At 48.1% G+C, this 14,056-nt stretch overlaps 1 protein-coding gene across 2 annotated transcripts; it reads right to left on the bottom strand.

The window, feature by feature from the left end:
* Positions 1–2,365: 2,365 nt before the first annotated feature.
* Positions 2,366–8,501, bottom strand: ACKR3 (atypical chemokine receptor 3). Of its 2 annotated transcripts, none has more exons than XM_030454725.1 (2): positions 8,464–8,501; positions 2,366–4,377 (listed from the first exon to the last, which is right to left on the bottom strand). In XM_030454725.1, exon 2 carries the CDS (start codon positions 4,348–4,350, stop codon positions 3,256–3,258), a length of 1,095 nt encoding a protein of 364 aa, XP_030310585.1. In that variant the 5' UTR covers positions 4,351–4,377; positions 8,464–8,501; the 3' UTR covers positions 2,366–3,255. The 2 variants fall into 2 exon arrangements, with proteins under 2 accessions (XP_030310585.1, XP_030310586.1); XM_030454726.1 differs by lacking the exon at positions 8,464–8,501 and adding an exon at positions 7,989–8,339.
* Between the last annotated feature and the right edge of the window lie 5,555 nt (positions 8,502–14,056).

Genomic DNA, 14,056 nt, shown 5'->3' with positions numbered 1-14,056 from the left:
CAGATTCAGAGCCGGCTTTGGCAGCACCACGTGCTCATTGCTGGGTTATTTCTTGCTTCTTGGGAACTTTAAATGATTTTTATGCTCAGTGAGCTCATCAAAAGCTAGTATCTAAAGCCAGCAGCATAGAAACCATGAATTAGCCAAAGGACAGCCAGGCCAGTTTGGCATTTCTTACCATCCATTACTGAGATGGTTGCCAGAGGAGCTGATTTAAAGTCACCCTGCTACACCTGAATGTTGCTTATAACTCATAAGAGGAAATCCATGTTTTAGTAACAGTAAAGCAGGACTTCAAGGAAGACTTGCTCCAGCACGGATTGTGTTCAGTTTTTATTCATTTTCCCACCAAGGTCCTTATGTAGTCAGTTTGTCCTCCTGGCAAAGGCCAGACCTGAACACCATATATATATGTATGACTGAGGAACAAGGGAAATCCGCAGGTGGGGACATTTGGCTAAACAAGGTGACAGCAGCCATAACATCCATCACCTTAAGTCAGTCACATCTGCCTGAGGAAGCATATTTTCATTCACCTGTTACCCACTGATAAATTCCCTCATATCAGACTCTAAAAGGTAGGTCAGCTCCAAAGACACTTTTTTGGTCTCAGTGTAAATACCAGCTGGGGTACTACAGTCCACACAGCCATGGGGAATGTCTCCTAGAACATGGACTTTGCCTATTATACCTCTGCCAAAGTTTGATTTTTGAGAATTATTTGTATTAAAACAAATCCTAATGAGAAATATGCAACAAAGGCAGACAAACTGTCCTCCTGTCCCTCTACACTGTCCTACCCTCCACCAATTTCCAGCCATCTGCCCTCTACCACCAGAGTCATGACCACCTTGGGATTGTCCACCTCTGGGTGGGATTGTCCCTCTGGGCAAGCAGTGCTGAGACCTGGAGAGGACTTCACACACCTTCCCCAAGCCCTGGTGCTCTGCTGGGAAGGGGGAAGCTGCCTCCTGGCTCCACCTGCCCTTCCAGGAGCTGAGAAGACAAAGTGGGTCCTCAGCCTCTGATCTTCCCACCCCAGTACCTGGAAAGGACCACGCATGTGATGCTACAGCTGTCGTCTGTAGGACCTCCAGAGTGCCAAACTGCACAGATGAGGAAAAAAAAAAAAAAAAAAATTAAAAATTGGTGAACTTTGGGATCAGGATGTCAGAGCCACACCCAGCACCACCAGGGAGGTCACAGCTACACATGGGGATGCTGGGGCATGAAAGCAATGCTCAGCTAAATCAGGAGCATCAGTTTCTCAGTATTAACCCATCACCTTCAATTCTGCATAAGGGAGAAATTCCCTAGCAGTTCAGTAGTGCCTTAACAAAGGCTCACAGCAATCTTGCAATATCCATCTCTTACAAGCAGTGTCAGCACAAAAAGCTGTACTCACGTAACTAAGTCATGACAGAGCTTCTCCACAACCAGGCCCTCCATCTGGGGAGATACCAGTGCTTTTTTAGAAGCAGGAAACACAAGGAGAGGATGGTAGGCTGGCAAACACCTGTTTTTGTAAGATCACCCTCAAGGAGGCAGTAATGTAGCCAGCAGGAAGAAACGAAAACCAGTCATAACAAAATTGTTTGGCTGTTGGGATCTCAGCCAGATGAGGGCATGCTTTGATTTAACAGAAATTTAAGCACAGCCTTCACAGCAAAGCAGTCAGCACTGCGCAAGAGCTGCAAAACACATTAAGGTAGAAAAAAAGTCAGCAATGCCTGAAAGACACTGATTTAACATTAGTCTCCATGTCCTAAGAAAAAGGCAAACAAGATTCAAGTGCTTCATTGCCTTAAAGATCTACTTTATACATTTTAGAGCAGCCAGATCCTTCCTCACACTGTGGACAGACAGCACTGCAAATTGAAACAAAGAGAAGAACTAAAAAGGGATATAATGCTGTCAGAGCTGCTAACCCCAAAATTCCATCACAAACAGAAACTGCAGAGGACTGAACCTGGCATAGTTCAAATATCCACTCCATCTGCGTACTTCCAGAGATTTCTTCCACGTGTTTATTCCTAAGCTACAGAGACAGCCTTTCATCTCTCCTAACAGCTTTCACCTTATAAATCCATCAGCTTTACCTTCCCAAACAGCACAGCCCCCCCGGCAGCCCCGCTCCTCCCTCCCTCCCACCCACCCGGCTGCCATCTCACATTCCTCCATTCAATGGTTCCTGCCCACAGTCAGCAAACAGCAGGGAAACACCCACTGACCCTGCACCAAACAAAGGAGGGGAGATGACTTTGGGATTTCTTCCTTTTGGTTTTTTGTTTGTTTTTTTTTTTCCCTAGGGAGGAGGATGGCAAGTCAAACCACCGGTAGGCATAAATTACTTTTTTTCCAGGTATTTATTTTACAAAAATAACTTACAAATACAGACAACTCTTGGAAATAAGGTCATTCATTCTGTGCATAGGGGACACAGCTGTGTGAAATACGGGTGTAGGAGTTAGCAACTCATACAACACTGTTAATTTCAACATCAAGGTAACTATATTACAGTACATACATTTCATGCTCCAGATATGGGGGTATGGCCACCACGTCAAGCTACAGTCGATAAATTGTGCCAGCCAGGAAGGATGCACCTAAGAGACCATTTCCATACTGCTAATTCTCAGCATTCTCTTACCTACCGTGGCTGAAATCAAATGGTAATCTAACACTCAAGACTATAGCACTCTGGATATGCTCACTGGCAATATATTTCACATACACGATAAAAATATATTTAACTTTCAAATACAATTGCATAAGGTACACCAAGACCCAGAAAATAAAGTCTCAAGCTTTTAAATACAACGCACTATATATATAACATAAAAGGAGACAAGGGGGAAATCTACATATGGAAGAAAATGTTTCTTCTGGAATTGCATGTTGTTATATATGGCACACAATGGCTTTATCTGCTAAAAAGTAATTTCCATTTGCATAGTATTGTCCAGTCCAGATTGGAGTAGGAAGACATCAAACAAAAGACACCACCAAAAGGCTTCATTTTGTTACCACCACCACCACCACTTTCCACCTGATTCTACCCTTAAATTAGTTTGCTATTTCTCTTGTGGAGGATGGAATTCATGCCCCATTCATAACAAGCAAAGGGAAAGGGGTGGGTGCGGGGTGGTAAAAACAAACAAACAAACAAACAAACAAACAAACAAACAAACCGTAACACCACACACACACAAAAAAAAGTCAAAGAGCAAAGGAGGGCTCTTTATGGGGTTGTAGTCATTTGGCATTTTGCTCCAGAGCAGAGTACTCTGCTTCTGACACTCTAGAAGCATCAATAAGTTTAGTTAGACCAGTTTTGGCAGAGTACTTGAAAATAAAGGCTTTCATGAGCTCGTATCTGTAGTTGCGGTTAATGAAGCTGTACAGGATGGGGTTGACACAGCAATGGACTAGAGAGAAACACTGAGTGATGTGAAGAGTGGCATATAAAAAGTTCTCCATCTGGCAGCTGAAAGGTATGAAGTGAAGGCTATAGAAGATGTCAAGCAGGACAGCTACATGGTAGGGCAGCCAGCAGACAAGGAACACAACAACGTAGGAGAAAATGATCTTCCCATTGCTCTTCCTCTCTTGGTCACTGGAGACGGAGATGGTCTTCGCAAGGAGGAAATAAAAGAGAGCAATGATGGGAAAAGGGATGAGAAAGCCTAGCACCACGGAGATGAGCTCCATACTGATCAACCACTCTTTGAAGCTTTCCTCTGGATAGACAGGACGGCAGTAAGTTTCATTGTTGGCAGAGACTGTCTTTAGATAATAGGTGTCTGGGAGAGATGCGAAGAAGGCAAGAAACCACACCAGGATGCAGATGCAGCGACGGATTAGCTTCTTCTTGCAAGTGCTAGAATTGGTGAAATAGACCACTGAGAGGTAGCGGTCCACACTCATGCAAGCCAGGAAGAAGATGCTGCTGTACAAGTTGATAGAAAATATAAGGTGAGTTATCTTGCATGTGATTTCTCCCATGTGCCACTGGTTGTGCTGGACGAGGGAGACAACCCACACCGGAAGGGTGATGACGACGCACAGGTCGGCGATAGCCAAATTAAAGATGTAGAGGTGGGTTTCATAGCCAGTCATTTTGGCTTGGAGGTTGACCCACACCACCACCGAGTTGGCCACCAGCCCTATGACAAAGATGAAAATGTAGAAGAAAGACAGGGTGTAGAGCAGGGCGCTTTTGTTGAGCGTGCCAGGGCATGTTGTGGCATCAACTGTGATGCAGTCACCATTGTTGCACGTCCAGTTGATCTCTGTCAAGTTGGCTGTTTCCAGAAAATCCAGGATGGAAGTCAAATCAAGGGCACTCATGTTCACTCGATTTGGAGTCTGAGTGACCTACAATCAAAAAAGGATAAAAAAAAATTACCTGAGTTAGTAGAGATATTTCTGCTGCCATCTTTGTACCACAAAGCACACAAACACAACACACTCCTACTCTCGTACGGTACTTCCCATGAAAGAAATCTGTAGGGTAAAACAACCAAAGCACACACATAGCAAAACTTATCTGGTCAACAACAGCAGATTAGCAGAAGCTTTCTGTGTGATTTTCTTTTTGTTTTTTTTTCCCTTGCAGCTCACATCTGACATCATCAGGACTATAGTCCCAGGGTGTGAAATCTGCAAAGTACACCAGTGGCCAAGTAAACGTCAGGCAACTAAATCTGTCTTCTCTGGCATAAATGATGGTACTATTGCTTTCAGCTGGGGAATCTTTAAGCCATTTTATCTGCTCTCCCTCAAGCATAGTAGAATTGATCTGGCTGATACACAGTACCATAAAACATTTACCACAAGCTCTGGTCAGCATCTTGTAAAGCCCAGCTCCAGCTGCACTGAACAGAAACGGGGAACTAAGGGGCTTTGTAACCTTGTCTCATTCAAATTTAAATCCTACTCTGCCCTGCCCCCTTCCCTTGAATTCTATTTTACAAAGCATCCCCTGCATTTAACAATTATAATGTAGCTTTGAGAAAAGAAGAAAAAAAAAGTCTGAGCTTGATGGCTGAGTAGATCTGCTAGGCCTGTTTTCTTTTTAGGAAAGCATTTTGATTTACAGCACATTCTCCCATCACAGCTGGCTCCACAGCTGCTTCCTCCCCACCCTTTTGCTTTTCTACGTTTACTTTTCTTACCCCTTCAGTGCCTTCTTCCATTGGCAGATAGAGGACAAAGCAAGGGGCTACTGGTTAACTTCCTCGACAGCAGAAGGAAGGGCTCCAGCAGACCCACATGGTTTGTGCAGAATGTGCAGCCAGGCTAATTACCATTGTGCTTTTGGGACAGCATTAAAAGGCTGCCTTCCCTGCTGTGACCCTCCCACCCCAGAGGGCCAGCAGTACCACCCACAGGAGCAGAGTGCTGCCTTGGCCCGTGACCACCACTCTTTAGCCAAGCAAGTTTTAGAGCCCTGTGTCTGCAGGTCCTGCCTTGGAGCACATCAAAATAAAGATTTAGAGATGGGTGTCCAAAGGACAAATCCCAGCTTGTTCCCCCATGCTTCACTTAACCAGAAGCACGGGGTCAGCCAGCTCACCCACAGTCCCCACTGTAGACACTTCGAGCATCCTGAATGGAAATCACTTTGTTCTCATCCATATCCTCAGCAGTGAGAAGTACCCCCTGATACCACCTCAGCCCTGGAGCTAGCCTGAGCTACCAGATGGAGACAGAAACAGGGGGAAAAGGCTGCCAGGGCCACCAGTATCTCTGAATGTCCTCGATCACACCATGAGACCTCTCAGTGACCTTATGGGAACATGGAGGAGCCAGCTAGCAGGGAAGAGCTCAGACACATCATGACACTAAGCATCCTCTTCTCACCCCTACGGCCCAAAGAGGGACTTCAGTATCTTTGCAAGTAGAAAGCAGTATGTCTCCTCCATTTGCACAGCAGGCTCTGCCCAAAAATCCCACCCTCCCCACCTGCCAGGAATACAGGCTTCTGAACGGAAGGGAGATAAGGGGGGAGATTACCAAGGAGGACTCATGACACTATTGTCCCAGTGGAGGTGAAGCTGGTGGCATTAACAATGAGGGGGGCCCTGAATGCATCCATGGGAGATCAAATCTCTCCACAAACAGAGCCCAAACTGGCCCTGGAAGGAGATTTTCACTTCAAACCTCTGCAGCCTCCCAGGCTGTCATCGTCCTTGCCTACTCTAAGATTCAAATCAAACAGCCAAGACTTTAATAAACCCTGGCTACAGAGGGAGCCCAGACAGTGACCCTTCTGTCATGGAACTGATGATCCCAAATCTCCAACTTGGGAAAGCAGAGGCTGATTTAACCTATGCCACCCTCAAACCCCCAGCTGGTGCAGGCAGTAGAGAGGCAATGCCCAGGCACAGCTCACCAAAATACTCACACCAGCCCAGGGCTGCAAGCAGGACAGAGGGATGGGTCTCCAGCCAGACCTCACCCAGGGTCCCAGCACTACTACTGTATCCCCAGTGCAAACACTTCTCACTCTCAAGTATAGGGAGAAGCAGCACAATACACATGTCCTTGTATCTCAAAACCCCACAGCAACTAAAGGAACCTCCCTAAAAGCCACAAAACTCCCAGCCCTGTGGGAGCCCTGTGCCACTCTCAAGTATAGGGAGAAGCAGCACAATACACATGTCCTTGTATCTCAAAACCCCATAGCAACTAAAGGAACCTCCCTAAAAGCCACAAAACTCCCAGCCCTGTGCCACTTTCTGGTGGTGCTTGTGGACAGCAAGGTGAACAGAGCAGGAGGAACACCAGGTTGACCCTTGACACCAGGTACACCCTTGTAACACCCCACAGAAGTAGCATGATGGGCATCTTCTAGGAAAGCACTTGGTCCAACAAGGGGAGTGGGTTCACACCACACCTCAAGACCCCAACTCAAGCCAACCTCATGAGATGGGGCTGTGACCACTGACTGCCAATTCTCCAGCACACCCACTAAGAGAGAAGAAACTCAGAAAACCTTGAAGACGGGGCTCACAACAACACTGGGGACACAGTCACCACAGCCACTAGCCTAGGACAGCAACTAAAAAAGGGCACCAACATCCAAGCTGCTCACTCACAACTGCCCTGAGGATCTTACCAAACACAAATAATGTTCAGCCTCTGCTCCAAGAGCACATCTGATGCATACACATGCATCCATCTGTCCAGGGCTGCCCACATGCCTGTGTACTTTCACATCCCCAGCAGAGTCATAAAATCTGACACCAACACGGCCTCCCAGGCTCTGAGCCGTGCCAGGGAGGAGCAGCTTCAATGGCTGTACTCAGAGTTTACAGCCCTACCAGCCCAGGCTCCCCATAGTCTGGATTAGCTGCTGCAACCTGAGCTCTGACTCCAGCCACATCAGCCGGGAGTTGCGGGGGAAACCCACCAGATAAACTCCATAAAGCCACGCTATAAAGCTCCTAAAAAAAAAAAAAACCTCAAGCACGCTCTGCAGACAGCACAATATCCTAAAAATTGATGAAGGCAGCTGAAACTTTGCACTGCAAAGCTCCTGCAGGCCATCGTCCCTTCACCTGGTGGGCATGTGTGCAGTGGATGGTTCCTGATACCCTGCAGGACTTACAGCACAGCAGTATGGAGATGCACCCAAAATCCTGCTCCAGAAACCCAGGGGCATCCCTGGAGCTGGTGCAGCGTGCAGGACAGCACTATCCCCATCCCACCTCCCACTGCTGGCTGTGAGAAAGCAAAGAGACAGGAGCAGCTCTATCTCAGAGGGCAGCCTGGCGCAGCGTGGCCATCGTCTAACCCTCAACCCTTCTGGGAACTTCTCAGCAACTCCCTCACCCACAACATCTTGAAATCATCCAACTTGCGCTCAGACGTGGCCCCGGGCAGGTCAGGGATGCAAGCAAAACGGGCTTTGCCCTTTCTGGGAGGAAAATGAAAAGCCAGGATGTCTGGTCGGTTTGTCACCTACACAGCTTCACCCTTCCCGTGTCAAAACCTGGCTCTCCAAGACAGAAGGTGGGGAGCACGGCCCCAACACTGCAAGAGGACACCGATGCCCTCAAGGAGCTTTGCAAGACAGAGCCCAGCACACTTCAACTCTCTTCTGCAGTTTCGTGGCGGAAAAAAATCCTGGTAATTGGGTTTCCAAGTGTCCCGTGCAGCTCGGGATCACTTCGCGTTCCGCACAGCGCTCACTGCCGGGATGGCACCGAGCAGGTAACTACAAAGTCTCAGACCCCCCCCGGCAGTCCGCCAGCCCCTGCCACGGCGAGGTGTGCCGACCACTGACCGGGAAATGGGGTGGAGGGCGAGAAGAGGACACCCCCTCTAATGTGATCCCGAGGGAGGCTGGGATGCAGCGGCCACCTTGCTCCTGGCACCCATCGGAGGGCACACGGTACCTCCTGCCCCGCAGCCTCTCCGAACCCAGCCGGGCCGAGGCTCCCTGCCCACCCTTACCTTCCGCTGCCTTGAGCCTGCCGAGCCGCTGCACGCAGTTCCCCCCCTCCTCCTCCTCCGGCACTTATATCGCGGCCAGGGCCCGCCCCGGGGGTGGCCCCGCCACAGGCCCGGCCCCAGCGTTCGGCCCGGCCCGATCCCGGAGAGAGGAAGCAAGGGCGGGCTGGTGGGTGCAGCCCGGCAAGGGGAAGGGGATGGAGGGGGCTCTGCCGGGGTCTCCGTGAGCATGAACGGGAGAAGAGATCTGGGGGAGGGGAGGGGGAAGGGAAGGGCCGGTGTCTGGAAAGAGGGAAAGGGACCAGGGCAAGAGTAAAAGAGGGCGAAAAGATAAAGGGAAAAAAGGATAAAAATGGAAGAGCGGGAAAGAGGGGGGAAGGCGGAGGGGAGGGGGGAAAGGCGGGGGAAAGAGGGGGAAGGCGAGGAGGGAAAAAATAAAAAAGAAAAGCGGGTTTCTAGTTTTCTGCTCTATTTTTTTTCCCCCACCACTATGAAATATTGAGTGGACAAGGCAAAGGGAAGCAGCGGATTCTCACCTCAACTCCCTCATCCAGGGCAAGGAAAATTAACGTCAAGGAAAAGTGACAGAAAGCCAGAAACTCACTAACTAGAAGGGGAAATTCACTTCTTCGTGTTTCTCCTCGGCACAGCAAAGGCAGCTGAAGAGGAAGAGGCCAGGTCAGTACTTGGGGGGTCAGCCTGCCTGCCTGTCCCTCCTGAAAGAGATATAGGGATTAGATGATAACTTTTGGGAAGACACAGGGAAGAAATTTTAGCACTTGCAACCCAAAGGGCTTCAACACCCTCAGAAAGCACGTATTTTGTTTCCCCAGAGCTGTTTAATCCTATTTCCACAGGCAATTAAGAGCTTGCATTTAAACCTGCTGGCAAACACATGCTTAGCAAGAGAACATTTTTTTTCCATGAACGTGCCAAGCACAAGTTCTAAAGCTCAAAGCAAGCCAGGGATGCATCAAAATGACAATTTATTCTGTGGCAGAAGGGATTAATTTAAAAAGAGTGAGGGTGTGGGCTAAAAGGACTTCTAGTTGCCAGCAGAGAAGTCTTAATTCTGAAAATATTTCTGAAAATAAAATATTACAACTGTGCTCCACTTCTCAGTCCACAGTGCCTTAATTCTGACACCCACTCCCATCAAGGAGCAGAGACAAATGCCTAAAATAAACACTTTTGCAAGGTGTAAGGTGTGAAGGCATAATTTACACTCCCTGAAGGCACAATTAGCCTCAGTTTTTGTGAAGCTGAAGATTAAGACGTAGTTATTACACCTCCAAGCGGGCACTGAAGTTTCTCCAGTGCTCACCCAGTGCTGCCTCCCAGCTCCGCTCTGCACATCCCCAGAGAACTCCAACATCTCCCATATGACAGTGCATCCTAGAGAGCACGTGCCAAAGAAACAAAGGCCCAAACTCTTGGATGTTTGCTGGTGCCTCTGTTCCCATTGAGACCCTGCAGCAAGACCCGAGGAAGTTACCAAGAAGGCCACCTGGACCATCCCATCCACCACAACACTGCTGGGAAAGAGGAGAGTAGATGGATGAGTGTCCTAACCATTCTGCAGATGGAGAGGGTGATTTCTAAAGTACCTTCTTTTCCTCCCTGACCCCCACTCTCCCTGGATGAAGTCCCCCAAACTTCACAGCTGTCTAAGTGTGCAAAGCCTTCTGGCATCTGCTTGAATTCTGAGAGCATTCCCAAACCACAGATGTTGGCGGAAATGAAGGATGGGTGAGTTCAGATGATGATGGGATTAGGTTTAAAAATAAACACGTACCGAAGCACTTTGCTATATCAGGCCCTGAAAATCCTAGGGAAAATAGATAAATAAGTAAAGGCACTCAAGCACAACTTTAGAGTTAGCCAAAAAAGCAAGCAGAGAGGTTTTTTCCTTACTTGGTGTGCCAGAAAATAACATCAAATTGTACAATCTCTTCCCCAGCTCTCCAAGTATATAGACCAGCATATGCAACTGCAAAGCTGCTGGCTGTCCAGGAGTCCCAGAAAACCACCCCTCCTGTGCCTAGACAGCAGAGCCCTCACTGCCCTCTCCAGCTTCCTCCCTCCAGCTATCATTTTCTAGTGAGCACGTTCCTCACGCAGGAGAGACAGAGCCTGTTCCCATTCTGTTATGAAAGCCAGATTTTGCTCAGTGTTCAGGGATTAAATGCTTGGGCGGTAAGCAAAACAATGCAGTCTTGAAAAAAACCTGCACGGTATGAAATCACCTCCCTAAACACAGCAAAACAGAGCTGAGGGAAGCTGGGCACCTTAGAGATAAGCAGAAGGTCAAGATGCTACCTGCTTGCCATGATTAGTTGGTTATCTGCTGCCAGTCCAAGAAGGTGTCCCAAGAGATATGATCTCAGGCAGCTCTGCAACCAGAGACTTCTTGGGGCTGCAGCTACCTAAGCAAGGAGATCCAGTGCTCACTGAAAATGAGTTGTCTCCAGGTATTTAGGAAAGGGGGAAAGCAAAGCTCTACAGCTTTTGACCCTGCTACAAAGGAGTCTGGAGCAATATGAAGGAGCAAGTCACCTTCACAGGGCAGCAGATTCACCTCACTAGGTTTTTATTGGGGTCCTTGCACAAGGAGCCTCAGTTATCCCCAGCCCACATAGGGGGGTGCTACACTAGGTCAGAGCTCTGCAGTGCTCAGGATACACACACCTAAGGGCAAGGTGCAACTCACCAAGATTGGTTCGTTGGACCACAGGAACGACAGACATGAGGCATCAAGCAAGAAGTGGCACTGAAAGCCAGGTTATTATTCTAACTTCTTATCCAGTTGTTTTGCATTTATATTTTAACTGTCTGGACCACAGCAATGTATTATTTTTCTTCTTCCAAAAGCACAAGTTTTGACTAATGTGGTGGGCAGGGAGAAATATAAAATCAGGAATTTCCGACAGTCCCCACAGCCTCTCCCTGCTGGCATTGGGAATGCAGGCTGAGAGCATCCTCCTTTTCTCCTAAGGTTTCCTTTCCCAACTAGGAGGCAGACAGAAACTAGCACCCAGCCCTGTCTGCTCAAGTCATCAGAGAAATCTAAAAAAAAAACAACAGCAAGCTGACAGCTTCAAGTGCTAGAAGTATTTCTGGGAGGCGAGAGAGAAAGCCAATAAGGCAAAGTGCATATATATGTATTGGGTGGGGAAGTATTTCAATAGCACAGCAAATAGCAAAAAGGGACAAAGGGAAACATTTCTGCTTTGCACAAGAAAAAATCTGCATGCAGCAAGAGCAAGGTGGGGGCAGCAACACTGACGGTGTCCAAAATCAGCAGCCTCATGTGCAGGCTGGGAACAACGTGCCAGCCAGGAGTGCAAACACCCACACTGAGACAGTACAGCCAGGGAGAGCCCTAGAGGAAATCAGTCTGTGATGTGTGAAGTGTACAAAGGTAAAAAAGAGCTTCCTGCAGTTCTGGGAGTCAGTGCCAGCAGGCTGCTGGATGGAGACTCAGTACTCATTTCCTCCCTCTTCCAAGACAGTCAGTTCTCTGTCCTCTCCTGGTCACGTTTTTCACCACATTTCTTGGATGATGGATGGAGGAAGAAGCCATCAGACTAACAAAAGGAATAAATAGATGACTACATCAGGAGTCACCTCTGAAATTGTGGGCAGAAAGGAAACAAGCAGCAGATTTCCAGCAGGCAGCTACCACAATGCTGCCCAGCATCACTTCCCAGACAAAGAGTAAACAATCAAGTCAGTCAGAGCCAAGCCATACCTGAAGCATCATCAGGAGCCCTTAGCAGCTGTCAGGAAAGCCACAGGGCTGGTCTCCATCCTATCCAGTCTGGAAGAGATGCTCAATGAGGAAGCCAAGGGGAGCAGGGAGAGATACCCTCCCCACTGTCACATTGTGGAAAGGCACCACTTGTGCTTGGGGTAGCACAGGAAAGGCACTCATACTCATAGGCAGCTCCAAGGAGACCAATGTCCTCCTCTATGGATGGGTGAAGAGAGGCAGGGGTGCTGGAGTTGCCATGGCTTGGGAACGTGAGAAAGCCAAGGCCAGGGCCATGGTGGTGGTGTTGGATGGGATGTCCAGCACCCTCCCCCAGGACGCCCTGCTCATACTGCTGCAGCTCAAAGCTGCTGGTAGAGATCTGTGTCCCAGGTAGGGTGTCCAGCCTGAAGATGCTGCTGTCAGCCCTTGACAAGTGAGATTGAAGAGCCCTGACTCAGACAAGGCAAGTGCACAGCACTCCACATGGGGCTTTATCAACTAAGCCCCCCCTGTCTGGTCTTTTCCCCCCAAAGACACAGCAGGAGAGAGGTTAACACTCCTGCCCAGCCACCCAGCAGTGGACTTCCCATCAGTCCCAGGGGGAACTGCAGCAATTCCCAGTGGGAACTGCCAAAAGCCCGGCACTGGTATGGCACAGATCCCAGCAGGATCCACCAAGTGAAGGGCTGGCACAGCAATAAATTTACCATTTTCAAGGCGATGAGGGCTTTCCTGAGAAACCAGTTGGTGAAACGTTACCCATGCAGCTAATAATTATTGAAGGCAACTCTTGCTCATTCACAGTTTATTTTTACCTTACCCTTCCACTAAATAAAGGAGTTACCTCTGGATGTTATTTGTGGCTTCATAATCCACTCTCATGGGCATTAATTCCATTTATTGCAGAGTATGCCAGACCATGATCACAAGAAAGATAAAATAGGACCCTGAGCCAGGAATAGTGCCTGAAGCCACTCAGCAGAGATCTTTGAGAGGCATTGATTTTCACATGAACACTATTCATAAACTGCTCATCTCCACACAGCACTGTCTCAAGCTAGCAAGGTGACATTAAAGTGTCAGGGTAGGGTTTGACAGAAGCCACACAACAGAAAGCTGGACTCTACCTTAGCATCAGCAGCAAGAGTCACAAGTGGCACACGAGGGAGGGAGGAGGAAAGGAGTTTTAATTAGGATCCTCCCCTGCCTTTGCTTGCTTCCATGAGACAAATTCCTGCTAGGTGTAAAGCAACTCAATATTACATGCCAGAAAGGAATAAAAAATTCATTAAATCATAAATCTCTTGGAAAGGGAATCTACCAGGGAGTTTATATTTGCTTTTCATTCACATATTCATTCAACAGTGGCATACCATATTCTCTGTGGAAGAAAAAGACATACTGTTTTGAAGTATGATATTTAAAGCAGTCCTTTAGGAAGGAAAGCAAATATAATCTTGGCAAAGAAAACTGAAGGCATGAGCACTGAGTAAGGGACATTAAAAGCTGGGCCCAAGTCCCAGCTGCTGAGAGTCAGCATAGCTTGACAGGAGTTGTTGGAGTGAAGCCCATGCATGGGAGATGGGAAAGAAAGTTGTCCCCATTTAGGCACAACTCCTTGAAAATGTTAAGCACATAAACACAAAGGATAACCTGTTGTGAACCTGTTGTGAAGTCTAAGCCAGTCACTGTCTTAGCCCAGTAGCAAACACCAAAGGCAAGTGAGAAGACAAAGCTGTAGCATTCAGTTTGATGTTTGTTAGTTGGGAACTCTCTCTGTCTCCAGGTTACTTCTGGCTCGGCAGTGGAAATTGCTGAGCTCTCTCAGTCCAGCCCCCCAGG

Source organism: Calypte anna, chromosome 7 (genome assembly GCF_003957555.1).
Source record: "Calypte anna isolate BGI_N300 chromosome 7, bCalAnn1_v1.p, whole genome shotgun sequence".
Lineage (NCBI taxonomy): Eukaryota > Metazoa > Chordata > Aves > Apodiformes > Trochilidae > Calypte > Calypte anna.
The sequence above is the reverse complement of the archived record's forward strand: the minus strand, read 5'-3'. Positions and strand labels throughout refer to the sequence as shown.